This window comes from Centrocercus urophasianus, unplaced genomic scaffold (genome assembly GCF_019232065.1).
Source record: "Centrocercus urophasianus isolate 14NV4802_14NV808 unplaced genomic scaffold, USGS_Curo_1.0 seq_14, whole genome shotgun sequence".
Lineage (NCBI taxonomy): Eukaryota > Metazoa > Chordata > Aves > Galliformes > Phasianidae > Centrocercus > Centrocercus urophasianus.
Genome location: NW_024884586.1, coordinates 30,815,680 through 30,836,861, shown reverse-complemented (window position 1 = coordinate 30,836,861; position 21,182 = coordinate 30,815,680). Strand labels below are relative to the sequence as shown.

The window sequence follows — 21,182 nt, the reverse complement described above, 5'->3', positions numbered from 1 at the left end:
GAATACAAAGAAACTGTGGTTCTGCTCACATCACAATTTATCTATCTACCACATAGGTATTTCTTTGTTTTCTGGATTATGGATGAGTTTGTAAGTTATCACAACCATAAGATTTTAAGCTGGATTATAAATTACATGTATCATTACCACACCATTTGTCAGAGAGAAATGCTTCAAATCTAAGCGGGTGGTGCGTCTTGCTTTTTAAGAAATGCCTTCTGTTTCTTAGCAACTTACCCCCCAGTGGAGTTACAAATGTTTTCTCAAATACATATTATACTTTAAAGTAGTTATGCAGGAAATGGTACACAGGTTATATAGGTACAAGGTCGGGCTGTAAATATGATCCTACAGAGTGGTTTGCTTTAGAAGTAGATTTTACTTCAAGTGCTTCAGAGCATTACCCTGAACTTCTGAATAAGCCTGCCCTTCTTTCAGTCGTGAGCATGAGTTGCACATAACTTGTTTTGCTTTTTCTTTTTGGGAGCCTGAGCTGTGTCTTACTTGCAGCATAGTTCCCCTCTCTCCTGCTCCCCAACACAGATCTGCCAGATACCTGTGCCTAGCCTGACCGACGAGCCAGCACATATCTACAGGAGGCTGGGAAGTAGAGCACAAAGTGCACTGCAACCAGGGCCGCGTTAACCAGCAATGTCCCACAAAGAAAGAAGTCATGGTAGCTGATGTCCTCCAGTTGCAATCCAACACTTTGCCCCCCACTCTTGCTATATGACCTGATAGTCAGACAGCCTCTGCTATGATCTGACACACCAGCTGCCTCTGCTATGAGTTCTCTGGCAGATTACCTGCCCCATGTACCCACTGGGATGAAATCACACATGATTCATCCCCAGTGCTCTCCTCTCAGTAGCACCAATTGATGGTGCCCCATCCCCAGCACCAATGTTCTCTCTCATCCATTCCCCTGGATCTTACAATGCTTAGAGCCGATGACTGGGGACCTTTCCTGGGGCCCTTCTGGGTTTAACCATAGGTGGAGAAGCTGGAGAAAATAGAATACCAGGCAACTGAAACATCGCAAGTTCATGGGAGCCTGGAGAGGAAAAAAGGGGACGAGCTTTTCATTCCCAAATTGCTACAGATTAGGATAGACTGATGAGAAAGAGTAGACAAAGAAATGTGTATTGGTGAGAGGGAAGAACTACAGAAAACATTGATATTAGGTAGAACCCCAATATAAAACACTGTACAAAATCAGAAGGACAGAATTTTTATACTGGCAAGATTAAAAGCTGATCAGAAGAGTCAGAATGTTGCTTACCAGCCATGGAACATAAGACAAACACAAACTATGGGTTTAGAAAGACTAGCAGTCTCTTTTTGACCCTGAAAAGATGTAAGTGGTTCACCTAAAAATGAAAAAGCCAAATACTCTGGCACTCAAAATTACATAGGTCAGCAAGTTTGCACTAGAGAGGAAACTAAGACACCCACACCTTGAAATCTACACATTATAACTGTATTTGTTAAAAGATACCAAAACAGCTCTGACTTTTCATGTGGATTCTCAGGTCTTTATATGGAGATACTGAAATTGTTGCAGCCCATCGTAGCCGTTCCATTTAATCTACATCTACAGTTTTCGAGTTACTGTGGGCAATGCTTATTGTGTAGCTTAGTCTCAACAATCACTCTTCTAGGTTTTAAGCTGTTAAAAGGCTGTTTAGCAGTGCTCTGATCTTTGTTATGTGTTACATGTTTAACATAACTTCAATAACAAAATACATATCAGATATTATTTTCTTCAGGATGTAAATCCCACACTTGTAGGTGTGGGATTTATGAACATGGCTTCTAATCACCTTTGAACTTAATTCAAAGATAAATGTTCATGGAGTTTATTATAGCTGGCTTCCAAAGGACAAAGTTGAAAACTTCACATCAGATTGAGCGACACTTCACTTTGTTTGTTTGGCAAGTAAAAGCTAGGCACCCTTCTGCAGAACTGAAGCAACAAATGTAAGTACTATCATCCATGCAAAGACAAACAACGCTAACAAAAAATTAAAATTAAATTCCATTTCCAACAGCTTTTGTAAGGATGAAGCTATTGTTAAAAATATTATTAAATCTCTGGGAATTTTATTTTATTAACTAATTACTGAACTACAAATACATAACATATATAAGTACATAAAAAACTTGATAACACTGTACAGCTTTGATTATATTTTTATGATAGCATCGAAAGGTTCTGTACAGAATGTAAGGTTTTACTGGGTAGAAGATTGCACAAATAAGTGGAAGAATATTAAAACATAGTTCTCTTGATTTAGGATGTTAGTATAAAAGTGCAGATCAAGTTTTATACTGAATTATGTTTCATGCAAAAAATATATACCTTTGTTTCAAACAAGTATTTTTAAAAATCTAATAAATGAAAGGAAGAGAAGCAACACTTCTGGATCTTGGAATCATACTCGGGGTTTAACCTCAAGAATTTTACTTTCCTTATGAACAAATGGTGATGGAAAAATCCATTTGCATATTTACTGGCCTCGGAAATTAATTTGAGTAGAGCTTTTTTTTTTTTTTTTTTTAAGCTAATACCTCTTCAGAAAAAAAATACTTTCAAGTTTCTTTTGAATACTTAAAATGAAATCGTTCCAAGAACAAAGAAATCCAGTCAAGTGAAGAAACACAGATTTGAAGAAGCTTACATTCTATGCAAGGTCATATTTCAGCTTAGTGTTCACAAACAATCCACCTGCTCTGACAATGACTTGGAGTAGAACATCCTGGAAAACAACACATTCCTGGAGACTTCCAGCTTCTCTCTCCATCAAGACTGAAGAAAATGGAGGCACATAAATGGTATAGAGACAGTGCACATAGTATAAAAGCACTGTAAAAAACCACCTCTGTATATATATTCTAAATTCCTATTTAAACGCAGGGCATGCCACTTCATGCAAGCACTACATGTGGTTTATTGACCACTCATATAAAGTATCTCAACTTTATTAGTTTTTGCTCTTCTTGATCACTCATTTTCCTACATTACTTGAGTGAAGTGAGGTCAGAGTATTTTTTCATCTCTACTCATCACTACAGGGAAAGGAAACAAAACATTTTAATGACATTCTAGTCACATATTATCTGCACTTAATTCCCAGAACCCCAAAACTGTTTCACCAAATTCTGTCTTTAAATATTTATGGCATACTGAAATATATATTCAGTTTCCACTATTTGAAATAGTAGTCTTGGAAGAGGAGAAGGAAATTTCACTCATGATCTCAGTCTTATCCATATCTCTGAAATCATCTCACGCTAAGAGAATACACAGTTTTATCTACTATTGTAAAAACATTCCTGTGTGAGAGGGTAGAACTTTGAAATGTAACTGAATTACTGAAAATAAAACGTAAAAACTAAAAAAAAACAAAAACACCACCACCACGAGTCTTTCTGCAGCACTGTGCTAATAGCATACTGTTATATTATACTACACCAGTAGAATATTGGTTGGAATATCTAGCTCTTAGAAAACTTCATTCTCAGAAATGTATCAGATACCAACATTTTGATACATATGTCTCACTGAGCTGCTTAGGCTTAGCAAAATCAATTCCAGCACCGTTAAGTAGTGGCAGTTGTTTCTTGAAAGGAGCATTGAACTATCAAGCACATCTCCTGCTTCGTAAGAACAACAAAATACCTGTATTCTCACCTTCTCAAGAATATATTGCTTAAATATTAAATTTAAATATTAAATAATTGCGACCTGCTGTAGGGAACTTGCTTTGGCAGGGGGGTTGGACTCGATGATCTCTGGAGGTCCCTTCCAACCCCTACAATTCTGTGATCCTGTGAATAGTAACCTGAAACACAAAATCATAATGTGCTCAACCTGTTCCCTACTTTACATACCAGGACTCCCTGCTTATTATACATGCTGTTAATATAGCTTTTAAGAAGCAGCCTTCTTCTACAGCTTTGTGTAACTACAGCATTAGCTATTAAAACCCTCTCAATGAACCTACAAAATGTATTACTCAACACTGGATCTCTCCAGCTTAAAAAGACAAACCTTCAAAATACTTCATGTTATACACCTCAACAAGAAAACCAAGAAAATTGAAACGGCTTTTGCTAACTCCTCATTTCAAATTGTCTTTAGAAACATGCAAGGCAATAACACGCATTCAACTACTCATTATAAAAATGTGTTCCTAGTGGTAAAATACTGTTTAATACCTTAAGACGTTTGAACATTTTGGCTCAAAAACAAACAAACAAAAAAATCCAAACCCACACCCAGAAAACCACACTGATCACTTTCCTCTGAAGGTATGGCAGAAGACTTCTGAGAGGTAAAAAGGAACCTTGTTTGTAGAGCAGCTGAGAAGATGGGATACTGAGGTAATGAATGGATCAAGAATCCGAATAACATGCAGAACTCATTGAGAGAAGAAACCTGAGGAGCTTTCCCAGCATTTAAATCCATACTGGAAGAAATCCCAACTTCATCCCTTGCTAGACATGTTTCTGTAAGCAATAAGGATCAGTGATTCAGAACTCTCTCTCTACTTAGAGTACAGAAGTGTTTAAAAAGTAACACCCTCCCAACTACCACTATGCACATCATGTTCCAGGAAAGCGTATGTGTAGTATTTGATGAATTAAAATTAACTTATTGCTTGTTTCCATTTGGAAATCTCTCCAGGTCTCCCCAAGCTGTGGTTCTGCACAAGATGAATTCTCTTCCCACCCAAACAATCCAAACTATAGCAGTGTTTCACATTCAGTTATCAGGCATGAATTAAAACCTGTAAGAATTATTTCACATACAAAACTAAGGTACAGTCACCTGCAGTTACGATATATGTTTTATGCATATGTATAATCAATGAATATTAGGATGTTATAATCACAAAATAAACAAGAGAGTTAGGCAAAGCAGATAATGATAATAAAAGAGAATGGATAGAAAGCGTACCCCTATCCTGGGCTCACTCACAAACTCCAGCAGAGCCGATCTCCAGACGAGATCCTTCCCCACTGGCAGTCAGCTCTTAAATAGGTCTAAGAGGGATGCAGCCAGGCTCCACCCCTTCCAGCAACACAGGTGAATTGCCTTCACCTGTGCTCCTGTGCCTGACTCATTGCTCACCTCAGGTGATCCATCAGAGGTTCAGGCCGCGACCCAGCAGTTCCCATACAGCATACAAAGGCAGTACACTTGTCTTACAGAAACAGACATAGGCATTGAGAGTAGTCTACAAAGCAACATTTATTTGCACATGTACAGAACACAGCAACAGATGTTATTGTTCTTCATACAAAATTATATAAAACAGAATTCCTCTCCATAATAACATACCACTTTGTGTTGTATTAAATACATTCAGGAAACAGTCTTGCACGCACACAATGTCAGTATTAGGTAGACCCGAGTAACTCCAACACTGCAATGTAATTATTCCTAGTGGTATGAAGGGATCAAAGATAGGACTGCAACTAAAACATACTCTTGGTTGAGAAGCGAGCTGAAGTCTTTCTGCCACTGTCCATCAAAGCAAGGAGCATTACTAAACATATCAACTACCTCAAAACATAAAATGTACACTACCAAAGTACCTGCAGAAAGCAGGTGAGAGCAGTATTCCAGACTGACTTGAGCTATCTTGGTCAGCTTTAAGTGTTCACATTTAATCACTGCTTGCCTACAGGTAGGAAAAAGTTTCATAGAACTGGAATATAGAACTGACTAAGAATTTGTGATTACAGAAGAAAACAAAAAAACATAGATTCAAAGCAATTACTTTTCCTTCCCATCTAGCACTGGAGGGATTGGAGAGCCTTAAGTTTCCCATTATTGCAAGAAATAGAGGGGAAAAGCAAAATTTTACGTTTCCTGCAATATTGCCTCCTTACATCTGATCTAAAAGGGGAATTTAAGTGTCAACAAGACATCTCAATTTATTTAAAACGCACATTTATTTCTACAAAAAAAGCTTATGATACAGAAAAAGTGATCACACCAACTTATAGATTTGCCTATTAAAATATACAGAGGATCTTAATGAATACAGAATATTAAAAAAAAAAAAAAAAAAAAAAGAGATGCAAAGGAGTGTTAATTTTTTATTTTTACATTTTCAGGAACTTCACATAATTTTGGTAGGTAACCTTTTACAAAATTATGTAAAAAGTACAAGAATGCCTGGTAAACAGTCTGCATTTTTCCAAAAGATTTTTTACAGCATGCAATTCTTAAGGCAGCCTTCTCCTCCTCCTTACACGGAATCCTTTCGCTCAAATAATCTTCTGCTGCAAAGATTAGACTAAGGAAGCTTGGTCTCTTCTGTTAACGCCTTTTGTCTTTCCTGTCTGATTTACGGTCTCTTTCACTCCGTGAAGTTCTCCTGCCTGACCGACTACTCTCTGATATAGATCTCTTTCGGTCAGATCTTGAACTTTTATCCTTTGAACTTTTTGCATCTCTACTCCCACCTTTCGAGGACTTGTGACTTCTATCTACTCCTGAAGCATCCCTTCGCTTCCTTTCTGCACTCCTCCTGCGTTTTCTGTTTCTGTTATGACCTCTTCCTCTGCTCCGACTTCTACTTTCACTACTGGTAGAGCTACTGCTGCTACTGTCCCTGCTGGTACTTCCACTCGTGCTGCTGCTGCTGGAACTACTCCGACTGCTAGTGCTGCCAGTGCTGGAACTACTTCCACTACTAGTGCTGCTTGAAGTACTACTGCTACTACTGCTGCTGCTGCTGCGACTATGGCTCTTAGCAGCTTTGTTCCCTGCCCTACCCCTGCTTCTACTTCTAGTCTTATTTTTCATTTCTGCACTCAGTGTCTGATTCTGCTCTGCCTGTGCCTCGACCTTTACAGACACCACAGCATTTTCATCTTTGTCTGTCTGGAGCTCTGTATCCTGAACAGACTGAGATAACTGAGGTGACTGTGGTGGTGGCACAGACTGCGGCTGAGATAAGGCCTCAGCCATGGGTTCTGGCTGAGCTTCAGATGCCTGCTCCTGTTTTTCTTCAGCTTCAGCTTCAGTTTCTGTTTTGATAATTTTCTCCTTTTCAGGAGAAGGAATATCACACACTTTTTCTGGCTGAGCTTCACATTCCATTTCTGGTTCTACTTCTTTGCCATTCTCATTATCTACAGGTTCTACACTATCTGCCTCATTCATTTCAGCCATATCCTGCTCATTATCCACTGGCTGAATATTTTCATTTTCCTCTTTTACAACTGTGACCTCTTCGTGCTGACCATCCTGTTGCTTGTCATTGTCCCTCACCTCAGCAGCCTCTTCTATTTTAATCTCTATTTCATGTTTCTGTTCTTCCTCTTCCTGTTCTTTCTCTGCATCACTATGCCCTGAACCTATTTTTCCCTTTTCCTCCCCTACCTCCTCCATTTCTACATCATTGTGCTGATTACCTGTCTCCAACTCTTCCACCTGCTGAACCACCTTACCCTCTTCCTGCTCCTTGTTCTGTTCTTCCTTCTTTTCTTCATTCTGCACCTCCTGCTGCTCTCTTTCCTTCATAGATTGTCTTCTGGGCCTGGCCTCCATTTTGTTAATCTGCTCTGCAAATTCATTGCGCCTGCTTTCAAAAATTGCTAGGGAATAAAATGCACCAACAACAGTTTCAGACAGGTAACTACAGAAACTGAAGATTATTTTCTCCTTAATTATAAGCTAGTAAGTGATCAAAATGTTTAAGAACTTCATCCTTATTCATTCTGAAATAGTGAGCCATTCATGCATAATGAAATGGATCGCAGGTTAATTTAAAATAAGTAGGATAAACAGCTCTGCTGAGTGTCAAAACAACAAAATCCTAGATCTAAACTAGGAGTACTTTTGACTTCACTAAAATGAATATATCAAAACTGTACTTAAATTCCTTGGTATTCAGGAATAATAGCTGTATTTATACATAAGGCAAACAAAGGACACTAAAAATCAGTGGAAAGCAGATCAGATATTAAAAAAAAGTTTTAATAATATAAGCTATTCAGACAGTTAATTCAGCTTCCATTATTCCCCACCCCAGGTAATGAAGAAAACTTCCTTAAGGAAAGGATAAATTCAATTTAATCAAATGAACAGCAGGACTACCATCACCTGCAGTATTCTGAATTGTTTTCCAAAAGGAAAACATAATCATCCTGTGAAACAGATACAGGAACACGCAAGGAAATAAAAAGTCAAAGTTCTAGTGCTATGCTTTAAGGAAGAGTTTCACAACTCCTAAAGTGAAATGGACAAGAAAACCCTGCGTTTTCTTCTGTTCCCAAACTGTAGAATGGGCCTTTCTGAAAATGAAGCTGCTGCCTCAGCGTACATCTGGGTACTAAATTTAAAGAACATTTTAAAAAGGTTCTTCCAAGCTCACATATACACCTCTTGTAAGAGAATTAAAGCACAAAACTAAAATCACTGAAGGACTAACGTTTTTACTTTTGATGAACACCCATGCAAGAGCAGTTTGCTCTAACCATGAAATTACTGTATCTAAGCAGAAAGACTTAAATTTGTAGAACAGACACCAAGGGGAGGCAAGAACAAAAGCAGTCATGTATCACAAACAACACTTACCATTCATTTTTTTCTGTGATTCTTCCATCAACTTTTGTGTAGCAGGACACATTCTGCCAGGTATGTAGAATAAGTGAGGTTTTGTCTTTGTTCTTATATATTTAATTATTTTTGCATTATGTTCATTCCATTCTTCTTGCTGAGAATTGAAAACAAAAATATCCCCTAAGATATAGAAGAGTGTGTTTTTTGTGACAGAAAGATCTGAGAGCAAAACTAAAGCTTACCAACTGAGCAAGCTCTACTTTTTGCTCCAGTAACCGCAGCTCCGTTTGTTTAGCACGCCTTTCTTCAAACAGCTCACGTCTTTCATTTTCAACTTGTTTTCTTTCTTCCTCTGCTTGTACTTCAAGTTTTTGTTCAATTTCTTGTCGTCTCTTTTGCTAAGATAAAGAAATATTCATTTTAATTTTTTTTTTTTCTAAATCAAGAAAGTATCCTGCTTTGGTACAACTAAAATTATTTATATTGTAAAAGGCATTTCCAAAGGACAAATAATCTTTATCTACTTAATCTACTAAATTACAGGTAATGGAAGAAAACAGTGCCAGTCCTTGCTGGCACACAATTTTTGGAGGATTAACTATATAACTATGCACCCCTATGGCTTTTTAACTGCTTTTCTATCATTCAGTTTGGATTTGAATTTTCAACACAAGCTCTAACACTTTTTTCCAAACGGCAGGGAAAAAAAGCAACAGAAGACAAAAAGCAACACATTTCAGGCACTTCAGCCAGAAGAGAAAACAACACTTTCTCCACAAGCAAATGAAGGGAGACAGGCTGAAGTTTGTAAACAACAAAACAAATCATATCACAGATACTCTGGAGTATTGCCACCATTAATTAGGTATGTCACTGTAACCCAAGAGTGCCCTATTTGCATATCCTTATATTGCCATACGCTCAGATTGCAAAATAGTTGTTTAAGAATATATATATATACACACACACACACATATAGTTTAGTGCTTGGACAAAAAATATCTGTGTCCTAACTCCTTAGGTTTATACCTTGACTTCAAGTAAGATTTTATATATGAAATAGCAGCATATTCTCAGAAATATGTTGCAATGAATAGGAACCTCTCAGTCTTTCTTACGCAAACATACCGCCAGACCATCTCTTGTAATCGTTTCCTACTCTGAAGGCAAGAAGGCAGAGAACTTTTTGCCCAGTACTATTTAGATAAAACATTAGGATATCTAAATCCTGAGTTGCAAAGTAATCAGTATCAACACTGCAACCTAGGTATGCTAAAACCACACAGAAGTGGTTATTAATTTAAGGAATTTGTATCTGCTTCTAGACTGCTGGAAATACAATCTCCACGAACATTTAAACGCTGTTTGTAATCTACAAGTAAATATTATTCTTAATTGAATAACCCACCTAGGACAACAGTAAGAGGCGCTACAGCATCCACTATTCAAAAGAGCATGCAAAAAAACCAATTACCACCAACCTAGATCCAAAATATTGAAGTTACCACTAAGCTACAAAATTTGCAATGCAGCACAGTCACACACTTGTTCACTAAAACTAGGAATGCTCATTTTCTCTACTATAGAGCAAACTGCCACTTGTATTTAAGCAGAAGGCATGACAAAGCTGTATGTTCCTGTATCATTCTACTCAAATTTCAGGAATTTTGAAATGCCCTAAGAAGCACCGATAAGAAAAGAGAATCTATTTTGAATTTTATATCTTTTGAAGATGAACTGAAATTCTTAACAGATCATTGCCTTACCACTTCCACAATGGTCAAAAAGCATTGCAGGGTCATAAAATCACTGCAGTCTCTTTCCTGCTTCCCCACCCCCAATGCAAGTAAATCAAAGCAAACAAAAACCCATTTGTACTATTACCAATTTGCGACATCTGTAAGTCACAGCATGGAAATGTTCATTGCTATTTAAAGCAGTTTAATCAGACAATTTGGTTTTATTATTTACAACTGAAAGACTTATAGAACTAAAAATAAGTACCCTCTCAGTAGCAACTGTGGACTCCTGCTTAAATTTTTGAAGAGTGCCCATCAACAAGCCAAATATACGTCGATTCCTGAGTAAAAACAAAAAGAAGTTTGAGATTCAGTTCAAGCACCAAGATTTTTATTTGTATAAACAGTCAGAGAAACTTTTCCACCTCAGAGATGGTTATTTTTAAAGGCTCAGTACTACACAAGGCCACTAGCAATAGAAAACAAACCGACTGCCAGCAGTTGAGGATATAACTTACACCATGATATCATGTTTTGCTTAAGGGTAAGACACAGCACCTATCTGTAACACAGCACAGTTAGCATTGGGAAAATTAGCTCTGCACATCAGAAAATAACAACACTAATATAAAAAAAGAAAACAAAAGGAGGCCATGGAAGAAAAGACTGAGTAAACACAGAGTGAGATTTCAAAAAGGCACTGAATTGGAAGGCTGTTAAGTTGTCTGAAGAACATCCCTGTGCCACTGGGGGGATTAAGCAGTAATACAGCCACAGAGGAGTGAAAGACTATCTGCCAATGATCTAACTAACAATATCTTATTATATAAGACACTGCACACCAGAATTCTTATTTAATTAAGGGCACTTGGAGAAATTTACGTAAACAAAATTCCTCAAGGAATTCCCTTCTTATGAACCAGCTTCCTGAATTTCACCTTCTCTTTCTTCCCATTTAATGCAAAATTAAGCCTTTATAACAAGAAGCTGACTTTCTTACTTGCCTTGAACTTTCACCTAATGAGAAGAAAGAAGACTACATTCTCACTCAGGACTCCAAGGCTCTATTCCAGTGGCAATAACCTGGCACGCAGAGATAAAACTACCTGTTCATGCAACAGCAAAAATAGCAATAGGTGAAGAGCTGAAAGCTAGAGATTACCTGACCAAGAGTATCTGTATACAAATGGCAACCCAGAAAACCCTGAGCAAAGCCAGAGCTGAATGGATGCTGTCTCCCTGAAGGCCTCTTTCCAATGAGTCAGATGAAGATCAACACTGTTTCTCACCTCCCCAGAACACAACTCAAATGCAAAATGCTAAAACTACAATTGCAAACAGACAAACCTTTTGTGCCAAAAGCCCTATAAAAGTCCACCACCATTCCTTCTGTAGGGAAAAAGTCAGGAACTAATGATGGAAGCAACAGCAGCATTAGAAGCAGCAAAAGACGACCAAGCAAAGTGTCTTTTTGTTCTATTGATCTCTGTTCCTCATCAAAGAAGTGCAAAATAGTTCACTATTTCAGCTCTGATTCTACTTGAGGCATAAGTGATTATGACACCAGATAGGCTGCTGACTGGAGAGTCCAAGAAGTTGGATACTGCTGCAAAGCTGCTTTTCCAACAGCTCTTCTCAAAAATAAGTGCATCTTAACAAGAACTTTAGTGAGCTACTTTAAAACACACACACATGCACAAGAAGAAAAAGGAGATATAAACACTAAGAATTTAAAGAGGCAAAAGGAATGTCAAATTATATGCACAACTAGCCTAAAAGTATAGTAAGAATTTAAAAAAAAAAAACCATGAAGGAGCTACTCTGCAAAAAAAGAAAACTACACGCTTAAAACCTTTTTTCAGCCAACAAAGTAAGTGGGAGTAGTAAGAATCACCTGTACTGTCTTTGGCAACTGCTCTTTCAAGATGTATACTTACTAGCTATAAAGGTACACAACAGGTTACTTCCAAGATACATTGACACAATCTTCTATATCACAAAGCAGGGCAGAATGGATGTCCCTGTGTTCACATTCTGGGTTTATTTCCTGTTTTAACAGTCCAAAATGTTAAGTAACCAATTAAGTTGTCCTACTTAAAGAGGACCTGTTACAATAACAATCTTATTGTTGTAGATGGCTTGAGAAGCAGAATCTCTTTCAGCTGTGTTACATGAATGATTTGTTGTTACCACTGTAAATATTTTGAGAGAATATTTACCTAAACCAAATCTACAATCTACTCTATTCTGGTGCATCTTCAAAACCATCTTTGATACATAACAGCATCTGTATAACACCTTTTAAAAACTAAAGTTACTTCCTAAGCTAGGACTCTGAAGCATCACATAAATGCATGAAGAGACTGCTGCCTACCTTTGTTTTCCTTTCTCATCCATATTTTGATCTTGTATAAGGTCTCGACGTGTTCGCTCTTTGGAGGTAGCAACAACAGAAGATGGTAATGCTGGCTACAACAGAAAAATACAAACTTCTTAGTTCACCTAAATGCTTTCCTTCTTCCTACACAGCTCCCTTTGTCGTGCATTACCTTTTTAATATCATCATCCTCTCCATCACTTTCTTGGCGTGATTCTCTTCTCGTCCGACGCTCTCCACCCAGCCTGAGGAGTAAAAAGCATTACTGGCCACTGGAGAACATTTGTTAACAACTGCATCTGTATATGTCAGCATATATAGTCAGCAGAACCAACAATTCCACTAAAACTGTTAATCAGAACAGTGAGAAGAGATAAATAGTGCTTTCACAGCACTGCCTAAAAAAATACTGTTCAAAAAGATTTTTAATACCACGTGAGAAAAAGTGATTTAAATTTCAATGATATTTCAGTAGTAAAGTAAAAATGAAGAACCCATGTTACTGCCCTATTTGACTTTCTAGAGCAGTTACGGATTTTGTTTCCTGTTTGGGCTTTTCTTTTTCCAGAATGCCTAAAATGTTTATTTATGTAAGAGAAATATGAGTTAGATTTAAATGCATCAAGACACAGAGGGCAGTACGGTTTTCTCAAATTCAAAATGCTACTGAGGTTATCTAGGCAAATACCTAGAAAACAGTTAAGGACAGACAAAGCATTTAGCTGGGACCTGAGCCCTTGGATAACCTCAGGTTTTTCAACAAAGAAAGCTAGGCAATTTATTAAATGAAAGTTATTTTCAGCTTTTGATCTCAGCTTTGTGGTATAGCAGTTTACTATCAGTACAGCCATTTTCCAGTATGCATTTTGTAGAACTCAAAAATTAAAAAGCAAGTGTTGCTTTTGTCAAGATTTAGCACTGCATGTAAGCGCTCAGAAAATGCAGCTCACTACAACCAAAGCCACATCTGATGGATCTGCATCCAATTGTGAAAGCCTGAAATCTCTGTATATACTGTCACACAGTAGGCATTAAACTTAATGAAAGGGAAATCCTAGTCACAATTTGTGTCTATTGTTAAACAAGTCCGAGCTAATATGCAAAATTTAACACAGCAAACTGCAATGAATTTCCTGCTTTACTTAGTGTAAGTTTTTAAATCAAGATTTTACAATTTGGCATCTAACACTGTAACTATATTCAGAAAACTGATCAACTCACTACAGCCTGCAACAAAAACGCCCAGAAATTTAAAGGAGGAGTTGCCTGCAGAATGGACAAGGAACAAGAAATACCCCTCCACTGCACTGGAGCAAGTACAAAAATGAGAAGTGCTCTTCATTATAGTGCGTGTGAGATTTCAACACCTTTGAGTTTTCTATCCATCGTAAATACACAAAGTTATTTAATTCTCTATACAGTTCTCTCCACAGTGATTCCAGAGGCCACATAAGCCCTTGAATCCAGCAGAGAAAGAATTATACGTTTAAGTGTCTCCACTGTGCAAGAGTCTTAGTACTGATTTTATCTTTATATTATTGCTGTAGTCTTCATATTACTCTAATAATCTTTAAAATACTATAGGATTTAGAAAAGAGATTCCAACACAGTCAGCTCCAAAAACTTTCTCACAAGTCACGAATAAATTTCTGAAGAAGACATAGAAGGTCATCATTTACTAAATTATTGCATCTAAGTATTTAGAATATACTGTTACAAATTCTCATTCTGAGAAAGCAAGGTCTCTACATGCATTTTTCCACCCACCTACTGGATGCCCCTTCAAGATCCCTCTGTTTGGCTGGGGGTCCTCCTCCGCTATCCGAGAATCCACGCCTAAAAGGAAACCACTTGTGATCTCAGAGCAAGGCATACATTTTACTCAATTCTGTAATCATTTGACTGTTACTACAGGAATAAAGTATTTAAATGCACTGTATGTGAATCAACCCATTTAAACTTACGCAGATGAGCTGCTACCCTCAAATGAGCTACCTCAGTAGGTTCAAAAAGTTTTTTGCATTAGTTTTTAAAGTGTTAAGGCCTCAGCAACAATTTGGTGTTGAAATTTAACAAAAGAAAAGGAATGTACTACATATTCGATAAGATGAAATTACTGAGTACAAGTCTGTTCTTGATTCTGGCTCTACCACAGAGATAAGAAAATAAAAGAGGGTAGAGATGGTAAATTCCCAAAAGAAGTCACCTACATGAGTTTTGGGAATTTTGGAGAGTTCCATTCTTTTTTCTATTCTCCCCAGAAATACTACCAGTTTCTTAACCACCAAGACAGTGATTTTGCACCACTTCAAAGCAAGGAGGCCCACCTCAGCAGAGAGCACCTCCCTTCATTCTGAAGGTCCTCCTTCACTTTAAGGGTAACGGCTGGAAGCGCTAAGGAAAGCCACCGGTATCAAACCAGGCACCGCAGGCTATCGAACCCCGGCTGCCCTTGCAGGCCTCCCACTCGACCGCGTTGTTACAGCAGCAGCTTCCGATCCCTTACAGCGAGCACAGGGATCAAATCAAGAACGCAGAACACGCAAAGACAGCAACCCGGCGCCACGAGAGAAAAGGAGAGCCGCGGATCCTTACCTCAGCAGTAAGCTCCCTCGCCCCCTACCTCCACCAGGGCCTGAGAGGGCCAGCAGTCTGTTCTGAGGGGGCCTGCGGAAGACAGCACAACGCTCAGCGGCACCGCCCGGGCCCCTCGCAGCGTTCCCGCGGCGCTGCCTCAGGCGCGGGGCCCGCAGCCATCGCTGCCCCCCCACCCCCGCGGGGACGCCGCCAACCGGCCCGGGGCCGCGCCGGAGATGCGGGGGAGGCCTCCTCGAGACGACCCCGCTAAGCCGCCCCTTACCTCACATCGTTGGGGTCCCGGCCCGTGAGCTTGCGGATATTCTCATCCACGTGCTTAAGGCTCTCCTTGGCCTTCTCCAGCTGCTCTTGCAGCGCACGCACTGCCACCGCCATACCGCCCGCCGCGCGGCCTAGCCGGGGCCCAGCGCAAGGCACCGCTGGGTAACGGCGGGAGAGGCTCCGCCCGACAGCCGCCACTCGGCTCCGCGAGGGACGGGACGGCGCAGCCAATAGCCCCTCGGCGGACGCCGCCGACTGCCAATAGGCGGGCTTGAAGCGAAAGGGTACGCCCTCCTGGAAAGGCTCTCCGCACTCATCCGCCAATCACGAAGCTCAGAGGCGGACTGACATCCTTCTTAACCAATTACCGAGAGCGGCCGCTTGCCAGCTCTGCGAATCATAAAGCGGGAGAGCCAGAGCGACGTCTGTGTTAGCTAACGAAAAGTTACTTCGTCACTTTCCTGTGGTGGGAGCCAATCACCTTCACGCTCCCACAGCCTCTGTGCCGAACGAGCCAATTAGGCGGAGCGTTACTGCGGGCTGCCGCGTAGTACTCTCCCGCGCGGCACAACGTGAGCTACTGTAACGGGTTCTCACGCGGAGCGGTGTCGGATCGGCGTCGCGGGCTTTGGGCTATAGTTCTTCCCCCTCTGCCCGCCGGGACGCTGCCCTAACGGAACACGGGTGCCGTTTTTGCTGGGGCGCCTCCGGCTGCATCCCGCGCCCCGCCGGTTGCCATCTTACAGAGGCAGGAAATGGAGGATGAATAGAAAGTGACGTTTGGAAAAACAAACAAACAAACACAAAAGCGGTCTTTCCTCTCTCCTACACGCCCCGGGACGAGCTGGTTTCGCACCCTGCTCAGCTCTCCGCTCCGCCTTGCCCAGCCCCGGCGTTGCCGCCCGCAGCCCTCCCGCTCCCGGAAGGGGCGGTGCAGCAGCTCCCGGCGGCGGGCCGTTGCCTTTGCCGTGACGGCGGGGGGACGGGGACGCCCGCAGCGGAGCGGACATGGCGGACGAGGCGCTGTTCCTGCTGCTGCACAACGAGATGGTGGCGGGGCTGTACCGAGCCGCCGAGCAGGGCGAAGGGGTGAGTGCAGCCGGTGCCGCCCCCGAGGCCGTCCGGCGGCGGCCGGGCCCGAGGCTGAGGCGGCGGCTGCCCTTGTGTCTTGCAGGAGAACGGCCGCTGCACCACCAAGCTGGAGAGCATGGGCTTTCGAGTCGGGCAGGGGCTGATCGAGAGGTGGGTGTGAAGGGTAGTTTTGTAATTATTTTGTAATTGTACCGTGAGATTTCCCCTTCCAAGGGCCTCTCAGCCCTTGGATCTTCCGTCTCCCGGTGCCTCGCTGCGCAGTCTCGGGTTGTGTGGAGAATCCCGAGCTCCCAACGTCACGTTTTCATAGAATCGTTAAAGTTGGAAAGGACCACTAAGAGCATCCAGTCCAACCATCGGCCCTCTAACCGTGCCCCTTAGTGCCACATCCACACGGTTCTTGAACACCTCCAGGGATGCTGATTCTGCCACCTTCCTGGACAGCCAGTTCCGATGCACTACCACTATTAGACTAGTTGTTTTTCCTAATATCCAGCCTGAACCTCCCCTGGCATAACTTAAGGCCGTCACCTCTCATCCTGAATCACTGTTACCTGAGACAAGAGTTGATCAAAGTGACTCAAAGACCATCAGGGAGAATACAGGGGGAGAACTGTGAAGAAGGAAGTCACTTTTCAGATGACAAGTTTTGTGTGTTTGTTCCTATGCGTTAATGTTTGGCCTTTCGTTTTTTGGCCATTTTGTATTTATATTTGGTATTTTCAATATTTGAAGGAGCCCCTTCCAAACACTACTATATGTGAGAGCTTTATGTTAAGATATCTTTATGTACTTCAGCTGTCTTTGATGATCATATAGTTCAAACTCATTTATTCTTACCATAGTGCTGCAAATATTAAGATAAAACTATGTTACTCGAGTTACAATACATGGTGAAAGCTGAGTGTTGCTAGCATGATAGCTGGAACATTAATCTCTGTAGTGTTCTCAAAAGTAATGTTGTATAGTACCATTTTTTTAAAATTGTTTTGTATTTTTCTGCTTAATCAGTCCAGTTGTTGCACGTACATTCGTGACTGACATGTTTCTCTCACTTGTCTTTTAGGTTTACAAAAGATACAGCCAGGTTCAAGGATGAATTAGATATTATGAAGTTCATTTGCAAAGATTTTTGGACAACTGTATTCAAAAAGCAAATAGACAACCTAAGGACTAATCATCAGGTACTAATGCTCTAGAATACGATTTAAGTTACAAAATCAGTAAAACTATCTTGTGTTATAGGTGGATTTTTTTGTTTGTCTTGGTCTAGGATATATTACCTGGGAAGAAACCCAGACTGTTCTTTTTTTTTTTTTTAAAGCAGTTTTTAAAAGTCTGTGTTGGCGCAGATTTTGAGAGTACCATTTAGTAATTGCTTATGATGTATTTCTTGCCACCCTGTTTGAAAAGACTAAATGTTTTCAATTTCATACAGTGTTGTGGGATTACAAACTGACAGGACAGTAATGCTTACAGTTTATTAAGACTCACACAGGAACTTTTTCATGAATCTCACAATATATTTTAGTAGAAAACTAGTGTGAGAAATTACATTGCTGCCTTAAAACTCATTTAAATAGAATGGCTGTCTTGAAGTCATTTTTTAATTTGGAAAAAGATTTACAGTTTTCAGCAGTCAAGACACTTAATTGCACCCTACTGAACATAGTTCTATACAAAACAGCTGAAAAACTTCCTAAAGCTTGCTTGTTGATGACATTGCTTGGTAGAATTCTGATCACATCTCATTAGAAACTCAATTAAAAACTTTTTTTTTTTTTAAACAGGGTATTTATGTTCTTCAAGACAACAAATTCCGACTCTTGACACAAATGTCTGCAGGAAAGCAGTATTTAGAACATGCACCAAAGGTACCCTTCTTGGGATCTATGAACTTGATTGGAATCATCTTGGTCTATTAATAATAACATGAAATTCTGTAGTTGAATGGACACAAACCCACCAAAAAGGGAAGCTAAAATTTAAATCTCCAAAAACTGTTTTTTAGAAATGCACCTTGTTTGAGTACAGTTTATTTGGTCTGTGTTTCGAGAAACAGTCAGTGATTTTGAAACATGGTGGGATTTGATGGTGGGAGCTGTACTGACTGCAAGTGGAAAATCATTGAGCTGATGTATTTTGTGTGCAGTTCAGGAAGAAACTTCTGCCATTGTCACAGTACACTGACGAACAATAACAAAACCTCTGTAGTTTTATATTGGCAAAGTGATAAGTCTTCAGTTCTTCAATGTTTTGCAACAGGCTTCACCCTTGAAACTTCTTTAAAATGTAACCTTATGTTTAGTATTTAGCATTTACCTGTGGACTAATCAGAGGGGGCCTATCGAATTTGGGAATAAAGAGTATTGTAACAGCTGAAGTTTCATCAATGCCCGCATGTAAGTACTTCTCAAGAGTACTCCTCTATTAGCTCACTTGATAACTTTAGTCACCAACTTCACTGTGCTTTAAAAAATACTGACAGTGAACCTCCATGGCATTAAAGTAAAGCTACATTAAAAACTTATATTTCCATTTGGAGGCATCGGATGCAAAAGGGTGTACATCCAGAACTCCACTGCAATAACTGAAGATAAAAACAACTATTTATGTGCTCTTTATTTATAGAAGTCAGTAAAAAAGGTAGTAAGTGAACTCCACTGTAACTACATAAGATGATTAATATGCAGCTAAAGATTTCCATGAGCTTTGAACAAGAAAACTGCTGTAATGTGGGGCATGGATCAACTAAAAAAAAAGTGAATGTGTTCAGTTGGAATTAGGTTTAAATGCTAAATTTAAATCATGGCTAGATATCTCACAATTAAACCATAAGATTGAAACATTCCTTAGAAATGTCTTAACAAAAAATATCTTAAAAAGGAAGTTAACTACTTGGAGTAATAGATCTAAAGTTCATGCTTTGATCTGACTTTGCATTCTCTTTGCAGGTAAATTCCAGGTGATGATACAGAAAATGTAGAGCATGTTCAAATCTGGGTATCTACCTTAAAAATCCTCTGTCTGTGGTTCTGGCATTTTGGTTTGGCTTTGTATATAGCGTGTAAATTATAGCACTGCACAGCACAATTCCAAAGCATATAATAAATGTTTGTTAAAGTAACACTGCTGTTGTATCTCGGTATGAAATTAGTTCTGTACCAAGGTATTGATGTCCATCATGGTAAAAACTGTCCTCTCAAAAGTTTCCAACAAAAGATTTATTGTACTAAATCAAACAACAGGCAGATTTTAAGAATAGAGTCACAGTGAAGACTCAGTTGGTATAAGAAACAAATGTGTTTTGTGTCACCTAAGAAATGAGGCAGCAACTTTCTATTATTCTGAGGAAACAATTATTGCATAAATCAGCAGTCTTAATTAACAGCATTCATTGGAATATAGAAATGATATGAGCAGATAAAGATAACTTATTTTAAAGGTATATCCTATGCCTCTAAAATTAATGGTTGGTTTTTTGTTTTGTTTTTTTGCATCAGAAGAATTGTACAGCTAAGGACATCTACAACCAGCAAAGGCAATTTGCTTTAGTTTATTGTGCATAAATTCAGTATTAACGTACTTTTTTTTTTTTTTTTTTTTTTTTTTTTTTAAATTGCTAGCTACAACTCACTTCTGTAATGAGTTTGTGCAGGAAGATGATTAGGCCAGCAAAAAGCTATAAAGACATCAGCAAGACCCTAGAGGAGACTGGGGGTTGCTGGATACTACTTGTTACGACATTTGTGTAACAATAGGTATCTTGCTGTAGGTAAGCATGAAAACATCTTGTTTAAACTTGTAACAAATTTTACCATCGGACTTTTCTGTTGGCAGGGTCAAGTCTTACACTTCCAGAAATGTGAGAATGTCCTGCGATTGCAACTCAGTTTCTACTTTGAGACCAGCAAACAACTGGCAAGATATAAAAAATAATGCACTAGAACAACACTTTTGTCTGTTTTAACCATCTTCTGTGTTGGAATAAATGTTTGTTGTCCAAGTGCATGGTTGGGCAGGAACACTGGAAGTTGTTCCTCCGTAAGCTCTAAGGAAGTTCTAAAGCTTGCAATGGATAGTTGTCGTTTGTAGTCTATAAATCTGTGCTGGCAAGCTGTAGATTACAGGCATGTGTATAATCAATGGATATTAAGATGTTATAATCACAAAAAGAACAAGAGAGTTAGGCAAAGTAGACTAAGATAATAGGAGAGAATAAATGGAAGGCTTACCCATATGCTAGGCTCACCTAAAAAAAAAAAACACCAGAAGAAGGGATCTCCAGAAGAGATCCTTCCCCACTGGTAGCCAGCTCTTAAATAGGTCTAGGAGAGGTGGAGTCTGGCTCCACCCCTTCCGGCAGCACAGGTGAATTGCCTTCACCTGTGCTCCTCTGGCTGACTCATGGCTCGCCTCAGGTGATCAGTCAGACGTTCAGGCCGTGACTCAGCAGTTCCTATACACCATGATAACCAGGGGCTTATTATATGAGCTTAAGATGTGTTCAGGTACTGTGAACACTAGCTCA

General features: G+C 39.7%; 2 protein-coding genes across 5 annotated transcripts; one reads left to right on the top strand and one right to left on the bottom strand.

Annotated features, from left to right (window-relative positions):
* Positions 1-6,098: 6,098 nt before the first annotated feature.
* Positions 6,099-15,720, bottom strand: PNN (pinin, desmosome associated protein). Its single transcript, XM_042814462.1, has 9 exons — positions 15,561-15,720; positions 15,296-15,367; positions 14,468-14,536; positions 12,873-12,945; positions 12,698-12,792; positions 10,589-10,664; positions 8,827-8,982; positions 8,600-8,738; positions 6,099-7,617 (listed from the first exon to the last, which is right to left on the bottom strand). The coding sequence occupies exons 1-9, from the start codon at positions 15,671-15,673 to the stop codon at positions 6,335-6,337; spliced, it is 2,076 nt and encodes a 691-aa protein (XP_042670396.1). The 5' UTR covers positions 15,674-15,720; the 3' UTR covers positions 6,099-6,334.
* Positions 15,721-16,505: 785 nt separating this feature from the next.
* TRAPPC6B (trafficking protein particle complex subunit 6B) lies at positions 16,506-20,860 on the top strand. Of its 4 annotated transcripts, none has more exons than XM_042814015.1 (7): positions 16,506-16,648; positions 16,734-16,801; positions 17,718-17,835; positions 18,442-18,525; positions 18,960-19,053; positions 19,606-19,616; positions 20,278-20,485. In XM_042814015.1, the coding sequence occupies exons 1-7, from the start codon at positions 16,568-16,570 to the stop codon at positions 20,404-20,406; spliced, it is 585 nt and encodes a 194-aa protein (XP_042669949.1). In that variant the 5' UTR covers positions 16,506-16,567; the 3' UTR covers positions 20,407-20,485. The 4 variants fall into 4 exon arrangements, with proteins under 4 accessions (XP_042669949.1, XP_042669950.1, XP_042669952.1 ...); XM_042814016.1 differs by lacking the exon at positions 20,278-20,485 and adding an exon at positions 20,492-20,860 and having other exon boundaries at positions 16,507-16,648; XM_042814018.1 differs by lacking the exon at positions 20,278-20,485 and adding an exon at positions 20,492-20,579 and having other exon boundaries at positions 16,511-16,648; positions 19,606-19,654.
* The last annotated feature ends 322 nt before the right edge of the window (positions 20,861-21,182 follow it).

What these genes read in the sequence shown, in the direction of transcription:
- PNN (XM_042814462.1), bottom strand. Translation starts at nt 15,673, where the DNA reads ATGGCGGTGGCAGTGCGTGCGCTGCAAGAGCAGCTGGAGAAGGCCAAG. An exon ending in CGGGACCCCAACGATGTGAG is followed by an intron (nt 15,368 to 15,560) that starts GTAAGGGGCGGC and finishes TGTCTTCCGCAG; the next exon opens with GCCCCCTCAGAACAGACTGC. An exon ending in GATGAGAAAGGAAAACAAAG is followed by an intron (nt 10,665 to 12,697) that starts GTAGGCAGCAGT and finishes GTTTTTACTCAG; the next exon opens with GAATCGACGTATATTTGGCT.
- TRAPPC6B (XM_042814015.1), top strand. Translation starts at nt 16,568, where the DNA reads ATGGCGGACGAGGCGCTGTTCCTGCTGCTGCACAACGAGATGGTGGCG. An exon ending in CCGCCGAGCAGGGCGAAGGG is followed by an intron (nt 16,649 to 16,733) that starts GTGAGTGCAGCC and finishes TGTGTCTTGCAG; the next exon opens with GAGAACGGCCGCTGCACCAC. An exon ending in GGGCAGGGGCTGATCGAGAG is followed by an intron (nt 16,802 to 17,717) that starts GTGGGTGTGAAG and finishes CTTGTCTTTTAG; the next exon opens with GTTTACAAAAGATACAGCCA.